The 17,893-nt window shown below is 35.0% G+C and overlaps 2 protein-coding genes across 2 annotated transcripts; one reads left to right on the plus strand and one right to left on the minus strand.

Annotated features, from left to right (window-relative positions):
- Nucleotides 1-4,275: 4,275 nt before the first annotated feature.
- LOC120629454 lies at nt 4,276-6,028 on the plus strand. Its single transcript, XM_039898395.1, has 4 exons — nt 4,276-4,450; nt 4,826-5,013; nt 5,314-5,483; nt 5,801-6,028. Exons 1-4 carry the CDS (start codon nt 4,276-4,278, stop codon nt 5,997-5,999), a joined length of 732 nt encoding a protein of 243 aa, XP_039754329.1. The 3' UTR covers nt 6,000-6,028.
- Nucleotides 6,029-9,941: 3,913 nt separating this feature from the next.
- LOC120629253 lies at nt 9,942-16,252 on the minus strand. Its single transcript, XM_039898130.1, has 4 exons — nt 15,889-16,252; nt 12,583-12,770; nt 10,758-10,924; nt 9,942-10,169 (listed from the first exon to the last, which is right to left on the minus strand). The coding sequence occupies exons 1-4, from the start codon at nt 16,055-16,057 to the stop codon at nt 9,974-9,976; spliced, it is 720 nt and encodes a 239-aa protein (XP_039754064.1). The 5' UTR covers nt 16,058-16,252; the 3' UTR covers nt 9,942-9,973.
- Nucleotides 16,253-17,893: the final 1,641 nt, after the last annotated feature.

Here is a 17,893-nt window from a genome sequence, read left to right on the forward strand (position 1 = left end):
GAAACATACTTACTCAATATGCTTTCATAACTAACAAACAAACAAATTTTCACATTCATAATATATAGGTACGTTATGGGTTTTCTCCAAAACCCGCAGGAACCGTCAGTTCTTCCGGGGGTTTTTTGTAGGTAATAGTAATCAGTACTTAATCATGTAGTAAATACGCGTAACTTGAATGTGTCTTCAATAGTTTTCTCAGTGCCATATTTAATAGCATTAAATTTTATTAAAAATTAAATTATATAATAAAAAAATAAAAAAAATTTAGTAAAAATTTTGTTACTTTCAGTTACATTATCCCTAATGATTTTTAACAATACTATGTTACTTTGCGATAATTTAGCTTTCTATTGATGACCAGTAGTCTCGGAGCCTATGTGGTTCGAAAAAACAAACAATCTTTTGGATAAAACCAGGCGTTACTTTGCAGAAATCCATGATATATTATGAAAATTAAGCTTAATTTGCTATACTCCGCGAAAAGCAGGAGAATCTGTATGGTGTAATTTATAATTTCTTCAGTCCTTATACTCCACACCAAACAGATCTTCGGCAATGTGCCCTCTACGCACGTTTCGCTCCGAAACCGGATCATCCTCAGGAGATGTTGACTGTACAATGAATAATTGTTTTTCGCGGAGTATGGCAAATTAAGCTTAATTTTTATACAAAACAATCTTTTCTCTTTTTAATATTGGTCTATAGAAGTTTGGATGAGTAAAAGATTTATGAATTTAGGATATCGAGTGTAACAGCAAGTAAGTCATTACGCGTTGTACATTTTTTTTAAAGGATTTTTATATAAAAAATCTTTATTGCAATGCACAAATGTAAATTATTTTAACAGCATTGAACGTTACAAAGCAAATCCTACGTTACAGTAGGCTCAAAATCAATTGACGCGTATGCCAATTAATTGAATAGGCATTCAAACGATTTTATACGGGCTATTATGTTTTTACGATTCACCCGTACTCATATGAGTACTACCAACGGTAGGGGTGGGCAAAAGCGGTTGAAAGGAATGGGTGGGTAAAATTTAGGTTTTTTATTTGCCTTTTTCCTTTGTTCCACTGTTTAATGTAAAACACTGTCGAAAACTTGAATTTCGCAGCGGGCGTTTGAGAGAGCTTTGCTCACAGGTCTTTGCGTGATCAAATTAGACGCAAGATCCGTGGAAGGTTTTTTGACATAACTCAACCATTTGCGACGCAGAAGTGGCAATGGGTGGGCCACAAATCAGGTCACAGATGGACGCTGGAATCCAATGGAGTGGTGATCCCGCAGGTATCGGATTGCTTAGTGTTGGTATACCGCGCTTTAGGTCGACTGACACAATTAGAGACCTAGAAGGGACGCAGGATGTCGCTGGACACAAGCATCATGAGACCATCATTATTATCATAATTAGAGACTACGGATCATATGAAATATTAAAAGCTTGTTATGTGCATGCAAGTATGCATGAAAAATGCTTGAAATATGTACTAAAATTGCCAAAATATGCGAAATTAAATGATACATTTTAATAACCCAAACACAGAAAAAAAGCAAGTTTTAATTTTCTTTTTTCAAAATCAGCATTCGATTAGACTGATGGCTATGTAAATTATTTAAATGTTTTGTTAACTTCTACAAATAAGTAATAAATATACTACGACGATACACAATTCGCCATCTACCCCCAAAGTAAGCATAGCTTGTGTTGTGGATACTAAAACGACTGCTGAATATTATAATGAATATACATAAATACTTATAATACACAGATAAACACCCAGACACTTAAAAACATTCATGTTCATTACACTAAAATTTTCCAGTTGTGGGAATAGAACTTACGGCCGTGAACTCAGAATGCAATGTCGCTGCCCACTGCGATAATCGCGATATTACTTCACTTGTAGCGAATTTCGGAACGCAGAGTCAGTGCTCTGTACTCGCAAAAATATTGCAGTTGTAACGATAATATGCTCAAAACTAGATCTTAGGTACAATAAGCTATTACTGTTAAGGATAACTTAAATATGCAAATGCTTATGCAAATATGCAAATGCATATTAAAATCCGGTCTCTAATCATAACCATAGTTATATACATGAATCCAATGCTAGCCATAGGTATTTTGTAATTATTTCCTTACGGTTCTATAAGAACTACATCCACCAGTGGTTCGTTTTCGAAATATACCGGATGAGAAGTTTCAAGCACTTATTAAATGTCAAATACCTACACGATTTAACGAATGAGGTATTTTTGAGAACGCATTGATACTTGTCTTAATTAGTTTAGCGCTAGACTGAATACGTTGGGTATTCATGCTTGTTTATTTAATAGAAATGGTGAAGTACTATACTCGCAAGGCCGTAGACAGAGGGGAGGGGGGGAGCATTGGCGGTTCAACCCCTCCCCGAAATTCCTTAACCCGAGAAACGGTTTTTTAAATAGTCACTCTTTTCTCGGATCTGTGATACGATAAATGGGTTCCTAGATTATATATGATTAGTACCCATCTGAGATAATGTAAAGCTTTTCGTGACAGAGGTTGTCGTGGAAGTACTACCTAGGTTGTAGCAAACATAGTAAGCAAACATAATAATCTTGTTGGCAAAATAAATACTATAACAACTTTGATCTGAACAATTTTAATTTCACTAATTATTTTAAAACATAGTTTCAAAAAGTGATACGTAGTCGCGATACGTTGAACGAATCAATTTGAAAATCGACGAACCTTTTCAATAAATATCCAGGCCAAACCAGAGATCTAATAAATAAATAAATAGGTACTTTATACAATCAGAATTCAACCATTCTTTTTTTTGCATTTATTACAATTATTATCCAAACAATCAAGTGTGTATCAACAAAACAGTTGTATCGCTATTAGTTGGAAGAGAGTTTTATTTTTGTATTGTAATTTTTCATGTATCCCCCTTTAATATTTTCTGCCTCTTTTCTCTTTATTTGAATCGGATGTACTTACCCACGGTCCACTACAGGGCACGGGTCTCCTTCCACATTGAGGGGTTTAGGCCGTAGTCTATCACGGTCGCCCAGTCGCATTGGTGGACTTTGAAAAAATTACGGAGAATTTTCGGGCATGCAGGTTTCCTCATGATTTTTTTCCTTCACCGTTAAAGCAAGTAATATTTTGATTGCTTAAAAAGCTCATAACTTAATAATTAACTAGGTACCCCAAAAGTGATGAAGAAATCCTTACCACTGGGCCCTATACCCCTATCACCGATTCACTTATCATAAGATAAGAGATAAAACAAAATGACGTCTACAACTAAATTAAAGTAATTTTTATTAATCAGCAAAAATCGTCATTATAGATCTGCAATCGCACCTGGTGGAGAGATGATGCAGTCTAATCAGTCTAATTAGGATTATTTTCTTTGGGATATCGCCGCCAATCGATTTAGTGGTTCATTCCAGAAAATTCTAAAATTATAATTTGCCTCAGGAATATATAATATCAGAAATTAAACCCGTGACCTATGTACCTTATACACAACATTATTGTTATTTTTTTACTTTTAAGGTGGTTACAACTATTTTACTAATTCTCTACTTCCAACCTGCGCAACCCTTGGTGCTCAAATCTAATTCTTAGTTATAGTTATAAAAAAATTTAAGTATTCAGTATCGCTAAGCCTTAAATGAGGAGTTCTGTCGTCTATCTCCAACCACATTCAGATCTGGTTGGAGATAGAAGTTTGGGGAAAATTAAACAAAAAAAAAATTAAATCGGTTATAATTTGTCGGAGTTATAGTGTAAAATCGTCAAACACTTTCATCCCCTCTCCTAAAGGAGCCAAAGGAGCCAATTAATGTCGGGATAAAAAGTAAGTAAGTAAGTAAGTTTCATGAGGATCGGTTCAGTAGTTTTTGCGTGAAAGCGTAACAAACAAACTTACATTCACATTTATAATATTAGTAGGGATGCATTATGATTTCTGAATACAAATCTAGAAACAATTATCATAAGTATATAAATCATTTAATTTACGATAATTGTTGCTGAATGTGCGTGAATACATTCAGTAAAATACGTGTCATACAAACCTCTATCCATCCCATTTGGAAGCCGTATAAAATACTTAATATTCTATACTAGTCAACATAATATATAAAATAATGGTTAGGCTAGTACCCATTGTATCAATTTTATAACAACAGTACTATATTGGAGTTCCCCAAGGCAGGCCGACGGTTCAGTTTCTTTAATAATCTATAAGTTTAAAATTTATGGGTAAATATATAATGTCTGATGCAATGAGTGATACGTGCAAAGTATGGACAAGATTTGAATCCAAAAAGCGAGATGGTACGAGTATTAAACTACGAATTCAAAGTTGGAAATTAAAACCACAAGATGCTGTTTTTGATTTGGTGATGAAACATTTCGTTCCGGAAGAGGCTATTCATAAAGCTGCAGGTAATTTATAGTTTTAAAATGTAATTCAGTGGCGAGTGGCGAATTTTATGACATAGACTAGCTGTTTCCCGCAACTTCGTGGGTTAAAAAAAAAATCGAGGAGCTAAATCAAAAAAACATACTATGGGGTGTCAACCCCAAATTATTTCAGATACCCATTTAAATTTATATATAAAAAATATTGTTTATCTGAACAGAAGGCTATGCTAAAGACGATGAACAAAATAAAGAAAGAACCATCTTGAGAGATTTACCTTAGCAAAGATTAGACTTTGCAAAATTGTTAGGCCCACAAGTAGGCATAGAAAATAACAGTAAAACTTTGGTTTTACGTCTAAAAAAATATTATTTTAGCTTTACTTTTTGTTTTTCCAGGAATATCTAAAAGTCCGGAAGCATTTCAGGAATACAGTGAGCTAATGACACATTTTTTTAAAGTAGCACCGCTTCATACAATTGTATGCTGCGTCGATAATGAATCAAATACTGTTGACCAAATTGTGGGTTTATCGATAGCCCAGCTAATGAAGAATACTGATAAACTAGAAGATATTGTAAATGACGTAAGTGGAAAATGTTATTTGTTTGGTTTGTAGAGTTATTACTTTTATAAAATCAACGAAATAAGCAAAATAAATAAATATACTGCGACATAGCGACTACTAAAATAGCGACGGGAGCTAAAATTTTTTTAAAGTCCAACTTCTATGGAGTTAGTAAATTCTGCAGTTAGATTAACAATTTTAGCTGAACTAACTCTGATAGCCCAGTAGTAAGGCTTCGGCTTTTCATTCGGTGAGATCAAGTTGCATTGGCACGCGCAAAAAATACAATAGTAAGCAAGACATATATTTATTTTACAGATGGAGTTCAAGTCAGAAGAAATGCAACAGTTATTGCACGCTGCCAAAGTATTAGAAGGTTATCTTAAAGAAAAAGCAAGCTGTTATGAGACTTACTACTTTGGAAGAGGTATCTTTGTTCATCCAGAATACAGAAAAATGGGAATAGCAAATGAGCTTATAAAAGTGAAGTGCGTCTGATATAATTCCTTTTCTTTTTAGGTATAATAATATTAAAATATATGAATCAATATTGATTTATATTATACACTATTTGAACCTAAACACGCTTTACTTAGTTCAGAGCACTCGATGTTTAGAAATTTAATACAGAAAGTACTGTTTGATTTATGGACAGTAACATACGGAATCTATTTATTCGTTTGATTCGAGATCACGATGTTCTTCTACGGATCTATTATTTTCTGATTTGATCATACAGTGGTAATCCGATCCTAGCTCTTACCATAATCTGCTGATTACTTACCTAATTATAATTTGTTTTCAGAAAGTTGATTTGTATTGACAACAATGTTCCCATGACGTGTGCTGGAATGTCAGCTGTGGGTACCCAAAGGGCAGCTGAGAAGAACAATTGGAAGACATTTTCAGATATATCTATAGAAGAACTCGAAGAGGAGACCGGTCTTACATTTGGAGATGATGCAATTTCCAAGCATAAACTCATGTATACCACAATAAATTAAAATATATAATATATATAGGGTATTTTTACCTCTGGAAAATTCGTGAATAAAATATTTTTACTTAAATAACTGAATTTTAATTCCGCTCACTTGTTTTTACTTGTCTTTATGAATACAGTCTGTTGTTCTTTTTATTATTCATATTTGAAATGTTTTAAAGTTTGTATTAAGTAATGTCTTGCGCTATGCAAAGCACCCTTAATTCTTTTCAAAAATAACCTGCGATCATTTTCAATCTTATTATCCAGCTAAGAAAAATTTTCTACTGAAGGCAAGATTACTTCTAATAACACTTACTGGAAAAAAGCTCCCTGCTTTACTGGTATCGGATAGATATTACTGCTCCTGCAGTAAATGTTGACATTACCTACACAGTGAAAGTAGAGAAGGAAAACTATTTAACATAAGGTCTACTTTGCACGTACAGCGAACAGTAAAAGAAGGTCTACCATTTGTTCACCATATTGCCGATAGTCGTTTTGGCCAACGAATCCATGGGTAAAAGTATCGAACAAATTTAATGGTAATCAACGAAGCTTTGTGATTATGGGCAATTCCTCCCGTTCGGAGAGGCCTTTAGTTTAGCAGTGGACTGTTAGATGCTATACACGAATAAGGCTGATGATGATTATGTAGCCTTTAAATATTTTGACCTAAAAATTAAATTTAAATTAATGAAATTTATATGTACTTTTGTGTCAATACTAATATTAAAATGGAAAAATAACCAAAAACAACGTTAATATTTATTTAATAAATATTAAAAATAAGTCTCAATACTAGTCTATGGTCGTAAACATCAATTTAAAACTTGATACTTTCTTTATAAACGAAAATCCAGTGATTATTTCCATTTTCTCCAGTGATATTTCAAGTAAGGTCTTCCAATTATTCTTTTCGGCCGCTTTCTGCGTACCTATTGCTGTCATCCATGCGCATGTCATAGGTATTTTATGCTCGATACATATAATTTTCCTAAGAAAAGAAAATTTTATACACACGGTAGTAGACATAATATTGGTGTTAAAATAAGCTTAGAACTCCGGTAAACCGATATCTAGATGTTTGCGTTTTAGATCACGAAACACGACTATGCTCATTGGTTTGATTTGATTGATACTAAACTTTCTGCTAGGAAAACTCTCAATAGGAACTTACACAATGTAGTTGTCAATACTTATTCTTTGCAGGATAAGCCGTCGGTCCGGGAAATTATCACAAACATGGCATAATGATCGAGTATAGAAAAGCATGAGGCATTCACACCCTAAATCCCTCTTGAGAAAAGAAGGCTGTGCTAGAGGGCAGTGTAAGTTTAATGGGAAGGTGATAATGATTAATAAATCATGCTATCACAATTTTAAATCTTTTGTTTAAACTGACTATCTAACTTCCAACCCAGGCTAAGTTTGTTGAGGGCTCTTCCTTAACCAGGACGCGTTTAGAACCTTCCTAGCTTTAGTTTAAAGTTAATGAATGTTATTATCATCATTACCTCACAATAATGTTAATAGTAACATAGTATATGTATGAACGCTTCAAAAGTACCTTATCTATCTTCTGCTAGGTTACTTCCAGTTTTGAAAATAATCAACACTATATTATATCACTGTATCTTATAGTTTGCACATTTAAATATCAAGAATCTACAGACTATATTACTAACTCGAAAGTCTTTACGAAATTTGTAAGTTACACCCTGAGAAATGATAACTAAAGCTGTGAGTTACAGAGTAATATTTTAATCCTCCACGTTAGAGTAATAAATCAAATTGGCACAAATTGTTCCCTAGGGAAATATAAATCACTTGAGCGTACCTCACTCTTACAAACTCATTCGCCAAACCCAGCCCTCTATAATCGCGATGAACTGCAATACCTCTGCCTCCATAGTAAGTTTTAAATTCTTTGGCGTTTGTGTAATCTTCCAGGACTATTAAAATGTGAAATAATCTTTTCATTTCTTCAGTTTTAAGGTCCAACTTAAAAATTAATTGTTTAAAAATATTATAAAAAGACAATATTCAGTGTTGTATTAAGAGTGTACAAGAAGATGCTTTTATGGATATAGTAAAATGGGACCTCTATTGGGATATTATAAATGCGAGCTTCTGTTAATCGGTTTGTTTGTTTCACCTTTTTCCTAACATCAAATCAGTATTGAATAATTATGGGCTGGAGACAGTGGCAGGTTACATTGCAACTTTTGAATAGAAAAATTCGATAGTCCATCGCGTAATTTAGTTATTAACTTCATGCAAAAATGGCTGCATGGATTTAAATATCGGTCTTTAACTCATATTAAAGTTCAATTACGTTCCGAAGAAACTACTACTATGATAATTGCGGAATTGAACTATCTAGTTTATCCTCCTTTAATAAGTTACATGCACATAAACTGCACATGTGAAGTACACGTGGGATAAGTTGTGGTCAGAGGTAGTCATTGATAAAGTTTAAATTTAAATTTTAATGTAACTTACTCCCTCTATAAAATCTTTTAGCTTTTCGGTACTTTCTTCCAGTCCCATAATCGATAATCCAAGAATGTTTCCAACTACATTCGGCTCATCTACACAACACAAAACAACAGACGTTTTTGGGTCTTCAAACATATTCTTTAACAATGATCGATATTCTTGTATTGCATCTTCACTTTTATGGATTCCTGGTAAAATGGTAAATACTAATGTTAACAGATATTTTTTTTTTCCAATATACTACTGTCCCATTACAAATAATAAGCCTTAGCATACCTGCTGCAACCTGAAATGCCTCTTCATTCATATAGTTATTTATTAAAAAATCGATTGCATCATCTTTCCGATCTACGGGAAGGTCTTGCATTCTTAATTTAAAACCACTGCCGTCTTTTTGTTTTGCTTCGAATCTCGTCCAAGTTTTACATGAAACACAATTTTCAGACATATCGTTGTATTGATTCCACACTGGAAATTATTAGAAATAAGAGTCCAAATAGAGCACCTTGGTAAAATTTTAACCTTAAGAATTAATCACAAGGTTACACCCATTGTTATAATTACGTGTTGCTAAAATTATAAAAGGTTATTTTATATGGAAAACGGTTTTTTAATTAAAGTAGTGTTTTAGTCGCGACTTTTTATAGGTAGATGATATTTGAGGTTAAATTCAAAATATTTGTGTCCAGTACACTGTGAATACTACATGCGCAAAGAATCAATCATGTATCGAATGTATTAAAAATAATTTTCTTAGTCTTAATCGTATCACTATCACGTTTTATCTAATGAGGACAAAAATATCACAAATTTTATGATAGGATTTTATAGTTGCTTGTCCCTAATAGCGACTTTATCTGTTGGTAATTAAATATTATTTGTTAAACCATTAATATTAGCCACAATGACCTAATTAATATCTGCAAGTTGCAAGTTATATTCTGTTTGTTTTAGGATGATTCCAAAACAGTCAAATCTACTTTACTTACTTTGTCGACCTTCCTGGCTCAATGGTGAGCTCTGTGGTATTATAAATGGGAGGTCCCGAGTTGAATCCCCTAGGCCGATTGCAGAATTTATAATTGCTGAATTTTCTCTGGTCTTGTGTGGTGGGAGGCTTTGACCTTACCGACACAGACGTACCGCCAATAGATTTAGCGTTCCAGTACGATGTCGCAGAGAAAAGATGTCGTGCACCTCTACAGGGTAGCCTGCAGTAGCGTGCATAGAGGTTACGCAGCGTATAAAGATGATATAAAATAAAGAAAATTTTCAGTACGAGTTATAAAAACTTAATGGTAGACTTGACTCGTAGTTATAACTCGTACACTGAAGATTTTTAATTTTATATGATGTGCCCGCTTAGTGCATCCCTGCATGCACGCCACTGTTAGCCTGCTACCATCTTATACCACATCATCAGTTACCAACAGGCGAGATTGTAATGAAATAAAAAAAATACTTAATTCGTTTAATTACTTTATTTGTTTAATGTTAATCTACTGTCTTGTACATAAATTTAAAACTTGGTAGACTCTTATCAAACTCAAGTCCTGTCTTCTCTTCTAATTCCTCTCTTGGAATTTCTACCATGGTCTTCCAAGAGTTAGCTTCCGCTGCCTTTTGGCTGCCCTTTGCTGACATCCATGCGCATGTCATAGGGATACCGCTATCGATGCAGATTAACTCCCTGAAAGTATAAAAAACTATAATAAAATTGAATCTTTGAACCCAAGAGTTTGAGAGATCTTTGTTATTATTAAAGCGAAGGAATGTCTGCTGGTACTGAACCAATAATCGGCTACAACACCAATCGTGATGTTTGGAATATAATATGTCGCACTAACTCATTCATTCAACACCAACTGACGTCAAATTTAAGCATTGAAATGTTACAGTTTTATATCATCTATAGACTATAGCACATAACAGTCGACGACTGTGATCACAACACTGGGCAGCAGTAACACAGAGGAAACTTCTCCCCTTCCTCGGTTATATTCCCTAGTCGAGTCGTACAACATCCACGGGTAGAGAATGGTGATAGTACCTACTCTGGTCTCCCGTTAGCGCACGGCACATAATATTCCAATGCTTTAATTACGGTCGGTATTGAGTTGATTGGGTTGGTTGGGCCTTGGTTCACAAAAGCCATAAACGTGCAGAATCGTAAAGTAAATATCGTCTACTCTTAGATGGACAGTTTAAGAGGCAAGATGGAGATGAGAGCACATGACTGTGGAAACACCAATTGACCAAGGATACAAGAGAGACATACCGCACTTTAACAAGCTCAACTGCTATGCCCAACCTTCTGTATTCTGGGTGAACAATAATACCTCGGCCGTAGTAAAAAATGTCGTATTTTTTGGAATCTCCAGTATAACTTTCTAATACTTTTGCAGCGTATAGAATCCGTATCATCTCTTCTGACTTGAACTCCATCTGAAATAACAGTTATTTATCTGAGCATCTATCGCCTAAGGGCCAAACTAGAGTTAGAGTTTCACATTTTCTTGGATTGAACATCCGGCATCCCTTATCCCTTAGTTATCCCTTGGGGTTACCGAAGCTTAAGGTGAAGCACGCTTGCATAAAAAGCCTGTTTGTCCTTGATTTTAGTACCCATAGCCTAGGTGGGAAAAACGCTTTTTTTAAAGGCTGCCTTTTCATAAATTATATCATCGTTTCTTTGTTTGTATTGCAATAAAGTTTTTCATCTACAGTATCTACCATACTGAGAACCTATGATACCCAAATTCGATCTAAATACTTCACTTGACGGCAGTTTTATGGCCAGCTAGATGAAAGACACACTAAATATTTGTCTAGGACTGGCTAGTGCGAGACGATGTTGGCAGTGGCGTGCACTGGGTTTCTTATCAGGGTATGCATATAGTGGGAAAATTGCATAAATGGCAATAATCCTCCTCCTACAAGAGTTATGTATAACACTTTTAGGGTAAGCACTGCTTTTGTGCATGTATGAAGTGCACGCCACTGGATGTTGGTATAATTTAATAAACAGCGTATGCCACTGTTCGAAAACTTAAGCCCCATCTCATGTTTCACAAAAAATCCGATTATTGCTAAAGTTATTGCGGTAAAAAAATGACCCAAATGTTGAATTAGGACACAGTTATATTAATATAATCAAATAAATAGCTCTATTGATAACCTTTCATGCCTCTCTCTCCTTTAAGAGGAGTCGATCTTAATCTCGTAGGCTGTGTACCATAATCCATCAAGGATTTAAAGCTTATACCAACCATGTTGTTCCAATGCGGTTAAGTGGCTCTTTAAGATTATTATTTATTAAATGCTAGTAATGAAATCTAGATTTTTTTCGAGGCATGTGTGGACGACGTCTATATCCAAACTCCAGACTGGTAGATACTAAAAAAAATTCTAATAGAAAAGCCTAATAAGTACCTACGAATATTTCATTTGATAGGATAGGTATGGCTACTGTTTACCGGATGCAACCATTTCTGTGGCGTTCCCCACTTAGCTCATTTCCTTGATAAGAGGCGATGTAAATGTGCCAACCAATTCCGTTGGCAACTACATATCCTGGGATCGCTTTCAATTCAATTCAGTCATTGCACACTGCTGTAAAATGCTGACCTTGGCTTGTCCGCATCCGGCTATTCCATACTTAATATTAATCCTGGGAGCTTCTAGGAATATTTTAACAGGTGTTTAAAAAGTGAAGGTTGGTTCGTTTATTGCAAAACGCTATGTTACCGCTTATTATTAAATTGTTTGATCTTTATTCATTTACATGTTATTAAATTTTTTTAATTTGTTTTGACACCATGTGCAAGCACTGTTACAGTAACCAATATTTTGTGAGTTTAATTGTTACTTACATTTAGGGTTATATACCTTTTTATCCGAATACCTTTTGATTCACTGTTTACGTACTCGTACCTACTTTTAAGTCTCAGGTCTTCGAAACAATTTAACGCAATACTACCTGGGTTTTTATTCTAAGCTTACTACACTACGATCTGGGCAATTCAACAAAGCCGGGAATCAAACCCAGGACTTTGCTCTAAAAACTTACATGTTCCTACTAAAGGTACTAAATAGATACTTACGTCTTTTATAAAATCTTCAAATTTATCAGTATTCCTCGTCGGCTGTATAACTGATAGTCCCAAAATTTTCCCAGCAGTATTGGAGTCATCATCAACGCAACACACTGTGGCATGAATCGGCAATGCTTTGAAGAATGATGTCATTAGCTCTCTATACTCTTTAAGTGCCTCTGGATTTTTTGAAACACCTAAAACAACAACCAAAGCCCATAGCTTAACTTATTACGTTAATAAACTTCTTATTTTTGGAGAATGCCTTTATACGTCTATAGAGCACAAATATTTTGCCAATGTCGTTAATAATCTTAACTATGTAATAAATTAAATCTGTCAAATTTGTATGGAGTTCTCAAATTCTAACGTTTTGATCCAACATTTAAAATGACAGATATACTGACTGTAGTTTACATGTAGTAGCACCACAGGCTAAAAGTGATGTAGCAAGTAGCAAGTATAAAAAATACAAAATTCCTACACTACAGGTCTCAAAAGCCCTATAAAGCCATCGTCCAGTATGTTATGGCTGGAAAATTTGATGACGTAAACTCATACGTAACCAGTGGTAACAAGATATGGATACTAATGATTAGAAATTGACCCCAAGCTGAGCCCAAATATTGAAATCTTTATCTGCTACGTAAATAGCTTTTGCTGTGACAATGAGGTGTTAAATAGGTTGGCCTTATGTCTCCCACAAGACAATAACTACCACCACCAGTATAAAGGGATTAATTACTTATTTAACCACGGACTCTGTGGTAAGATACGTATCAAACAAAATAAGAATCATCTAACATTGTTTATTTTTGGATTTGTTTTGTTGGTGAAGCAATTGCGAAACAAATATACAAAACATTCTAATAGTTGAATTTAGAACCTCCTTCTTTCAGTTTTTAATTTTTATCTTCTAGGTACACGAAACCCTAAAAAAAATCTCATCATCATCATATATATAAAATTCATAGTATCTCAATAAAACTAGTGCCGTATAAGATCGTGTATAAATCAGATCCCATTCATTGTGTGACATTAAAATATTCATTTTAAGTCCAATGAACTCATTATTTAAAACTTCTTCCGATATTACGAATACAGTATAATGTAAGGTCTGAATCACTGTTATGCAAATTTAAAAGGATAAAATCTATATTTATATTTATACTATTATACTGGTTGGCTTTTATAGAAGGTTCTACCTGCATATATCAGACTGTAGACGTATCTTTTGCAATTACATACGTGTACAGGCTAGTTCGTGATAGGATACACCGCTAAGTTGTATGCCAAACTTATTGCTCAACGTCATGAAATTCAGTTTTTCACAAATCGCGCAGAAACCAAGCATTTGTTGTGGTAAAAAGTAGCTTATGTTTTGATCCAGGATATCTAATCTATTTTTGTTCCAAATTTTATTCAAATCCGTTTAATAGTTTTTGCGTGAAAGAGTGACAAACATCGATACATCAACATGTCCTTATAAAGTTTTACGAACCTATATAATGTAAGAAGGATAGGATAGCAGGTCATGAAATTCCAGTAACGTTAACTGACTCGTTAGTGATAGTCCTGGGATCGAGCTTCAGCCCTGGCCTATGAATAGTACTGGGTTTTTTATCAAAAAATTATTAGTATCTGCCCGGAATTTGATAATTGGCGGAATGGAGGCACATGGGTGATTCACCCACGTGCCTCGCAGGGCACGTTAAGCTGCCGGTCTGCTGATGTGCCGGAGATGCCGTCACATTGGACGATGAGAGTGAGGGAATAGAGAGTGCACCAGTATTTGCGTACAAACTTGCACACTATTATATCTCTATTGAGAATTACCGTGGCCGAAATCAGTCAGGGATTTTTTTTTAGTTTGCATCCTGGAGACGGATAGATATAGGTATACTGTCTACCTGAGTAAAAGAGAGATTAAACTAGTGAGTGAATTTCCGCTCTTAAATATTATCCTACTAATCCTACTTCCTAATATATAAAATATATTATATATCCTACTATCCTACTATAATATTATAAATGTGAAAGTGTGGATGTTTGTTAGTAATTCACAGAAAAACGGCTGAACGGATTTGGATGAAATTTGGCATGCATGTAGCCTTTGACAAGGAAAGAACATAGGCTACCTTTTATCTCGATACCTAAAGTAGTTTCCGAGGGAGAATGAAAATTGTTTACGAGCTAAGCCGCGGGCAGACAGAAAACTGAAAATTAGTATGCATGTAACCTATGCCATTGAGAAGGACATGTACTTTTTATATCGATCTCAAATAGTTCCCGTGGTAGTATTAAAAATTGTTAACGAGCGAAGCTTTAGACCCAATTCTGAAGTCCACGCAGACGAAGTCGCGGGCAGAAGCTAGTATTGAATAAGTTTGATCATACTAACTTTACTACGGACGAAGTTTAATTTTGTAAAGAGTTATTTTAAGCGCATCATTCATCAATAAAGTTTTTCCTATAATATTTAAACCGACTGACGTTGGGGTGACAAGGTTCTGGAATGGAAACCTCGCATCGGTAAACGCAGCGTTGGTTGACCCATAACGAGATGGACAAGCGACATCTAGCTAAGCACTGGGACCCGTATGTGGCCCAGGACCGTGGATCTCCCTACAGAAGACATATGTCCGCAGTGAAAAAATGTCACATGATGCTGAGTATTTATTGACAGATGCTTTTAATAATTCCAAACGATTTTTTTTTCCCGGGCTAAAAGGTCCGCGTCTCCCGATTGCAAACTATCTCTGTGCAAAATATAATGAAGATCGGTTCAGTACTTAAAGTTAGGTATAAATAATAGATTGTTATGAAATCCCACATCAAATCGTCTTGGGTGCTATTCCGGGATAAAAATCTTATGTCTGGTTTTAGGATATCGGGTATCTCTAACACCTGTATGGATGAGTGGTGAACTGCACCTCCTAACGTCTATGACCAATTCACAGGCGCAGCGATGAGCGCTGAAGTTTTAAGTAGGATGTCCTGTAGGGTTCTATCCACGGTAGGGGCAATGGTAATGGCAAGATACTACGCTACAGACAAAGACGTTTAAGCGATTAAGCATTCCGGAACGATGTCGCGTAGAAACCGATTAGGAGTATGAGTTTAAATGCCATATCTTTAACAGGTGAGCCCATTACCATCTTAGATCATTACTTACCAACATATGCGATCGCAGTTCAGGGCTAACTTATAGTGGACAATAAAAAAAAATGGAATGGATCTTAAAAATGTAATATTATACTTTAAAACAAATCTACTGTATGGTATTGAAAATAAAGAATCATTATTATTATATACCTGAAGCTTTATGGACCGCCTCTTCGGGAACGAAATAATCCATTAAAAATACGTAAACATCATTTTCGGATTCCACTGGACGATCTTCGATACGTAGTTTAACAATACTGCCATCCGGTTTTTTCGACTCAAATCTGGTCCACACTTTACGCGCAACAGTACCAGACATGTTTACGCGCACGCTTTGATATTTTGCAACCGTTATTAATAAACCAAAAAGTTATACGTAGCACTAAACACAAGAGCGCCTTGGGTGACACGTTAATATTTACTGATCTGTTGTTAATAAAGCAAGCTACAAAGTCAGTATCTTCTGATATAATACCCATTCATGTGATCACTGATCACACTGGCTGTATGTGTGAGTGTGTAAATCTACTGTAGCCTTAGTACAAATTTTGCTCGGACGCAACATTGTTGATCTTTTTTGGATCGCATTAAAGCTCAAATTTGTCTACAAAAATTTGATAGAACGTCTGCTGAACAAAAATCAGAAGTAAAGGATTTGCGACACTAAATGAGTGATATTAAGTCCATTTTACTTTGAAGATACAAAGTTTGATATGCAAAAACGACTCGATTGCGAGCGACCAAATCTTGCACTAAGGCTCATGTTTCTATGTGTGTGACAGTTGTAATTCGAGTATCCGTGGAGCATCTCTTGGCAGTCACACATTTAAACTGCGTCGGTTATATAACGCAAAAATAGATACGATTGCTTGTATTACTCTGTCTGCTGTTATCTGTGCACGTACTTTTTGACTGTTTCTTTATCTGTGTTGGTACAAATGCTGGGCATTTTGCGTCTTTCAGGAACTATTAGTATCACTTAAATATATTTAATACCTAAATATAAGCAGGCAGGTAGGTAGTCAAACGTAAAATAATAAACAAGCTTCTCCTGACTTAAATTTCAAAAAATATGAAATTTACGTTCAGAAATCGTAGCGATACAGTGTTATTATAAGTAAAGATAGATAATATTCAACGTTTCAACTTCAACTTCAGCGTTATAAAACTAAGAGTTTGTTAAACATGCGTTTTGCGTTGGTCCTGTACCTTGACCTGCTTTTTTTCCCACCCACATTAATTGTAAATCGTCATAAGATTTTTCATTTAAAATTAATATGATCTGATATTAGTTATCATATATTACAACCTATATTTTTTTTGTACTTAAATATGTCAACTTTTTTATTTCTGGTATCATCGAGAAACGTCAGAATTCCACGGAATTTGAAATCAGACTTTAGATCCAAACATGTGGTGCACACGGAACCGGATATCGTGACGTCACGATGGACTTGTTACGCTAAACTGACGGTTGCTGACACGGTGTCGACCATGTACGGTGAAATACAACAGATATTTTAGCTTCGATTTATTTAATTACTCTAAGGTTGCATCTTGTTTTATCTTGATTTATCTCACTTCAGCTTTCTCTTCTGACTTTGAAATTTTAGGGCGTAAAAAACATTGTGCTGCTCCGATGCTAGGATAAAAATGTATCTTCTCACTCAGCTTTAACAACTATCAGAGCATTTCCGCGCAAGTAGAAATAGTATCCAAATAATATATGTGTACATTATTTGGAGTCAACTTTAAAGAGTAAACTCCTATTCCATGTTCCCGTGCTTTACAGGTAGACTACGTTAATTATATCCCTTGTCAGGCGATAGAAACGCATCAAAAGTGCCACCTATGGGCCTACTTGAATAAAGATATTTTTTACTTTGACTTTGACTTTGACTTTAAACGAGGGATATAATTTTTTTTTCCTGCCTGTGCTAGTCCTGCAGGTGGAGGCAAGAGTAGGTTCAAAACTGTTATAAAAACTTTAGTTCGGTGTTGGTGTGGTTTTCATTTACAATTCACCTGCGTGTATCTAACACAAAATGTATCCTGTCCTATTGTAAATTCTGTAATTTCTCAACGAGACAGCTCGTTCCTACGTGCATACTACCTAACCTAACCTACCTACCCAATCCTTTTATGTAAATAAGGC

This window comes from Pararge aegeria, chromosome 14, assembly GCF_905163445.1.
Source record: "Pararge aegeria chromosome 14, ilParAegt1.1, whole genome shotgun sequence".
Classification (NCBI taxonomy): domain Eukaryota; kingdom Metazoa; phylum Arthropoda; class Insecta; order Lepidoptera; family Nymphalidae; genus Pararge; species Pararge aegeria.

Excerpts from the sequence above, each read along its gene's own strand:
- LOC120629454 (XM_039898395.1), top strand. The coding sequence starts at position 4,276 with ATGTCTGATGCAATGAGTGATACGTGCAAAGTATGGACAAGATTTGAA. Across the intron at positions 4,451-4,825 it reads GGCTATTCATAAAGCTGCAG|GAATATCTAAAAGTCCGGAA; the intron begins GTAATTTATAGT and ends TTGTTTTTCCAG. Across the intron at positions 5,014-5,313 it reads TAGAAGATATTGTAAATGAC|ATGGAGTTCAAGTCAGAAGA; the intron begins GTAAGTGGAAAA and ends TTTATTTTACAG.
- LOC120629253 (XM_039898130.1), bottom strand. The coding sequence starts at position 16,057 with ATGTCTGGTACTGTTGCGCGTAAAGTGTGGACCAGATTTGAGTCGAAA. Across the intron at positions 10,925-12,582 it reads TTGAAGATTTTATAAAAGAC|ATGGAGTTCAAGTCAGAAGA; the intron begins GTAAGTATCTAT and ends CTGTTATTTCAG. Across the intron at positions 10,170-10,757 it reads GTTGAGCTTGTTAAAGTGCG|GGAGTTAATCTGCATCGATA; the intron begins GTATGTCTCTCT and ends TTATACTTTCAG.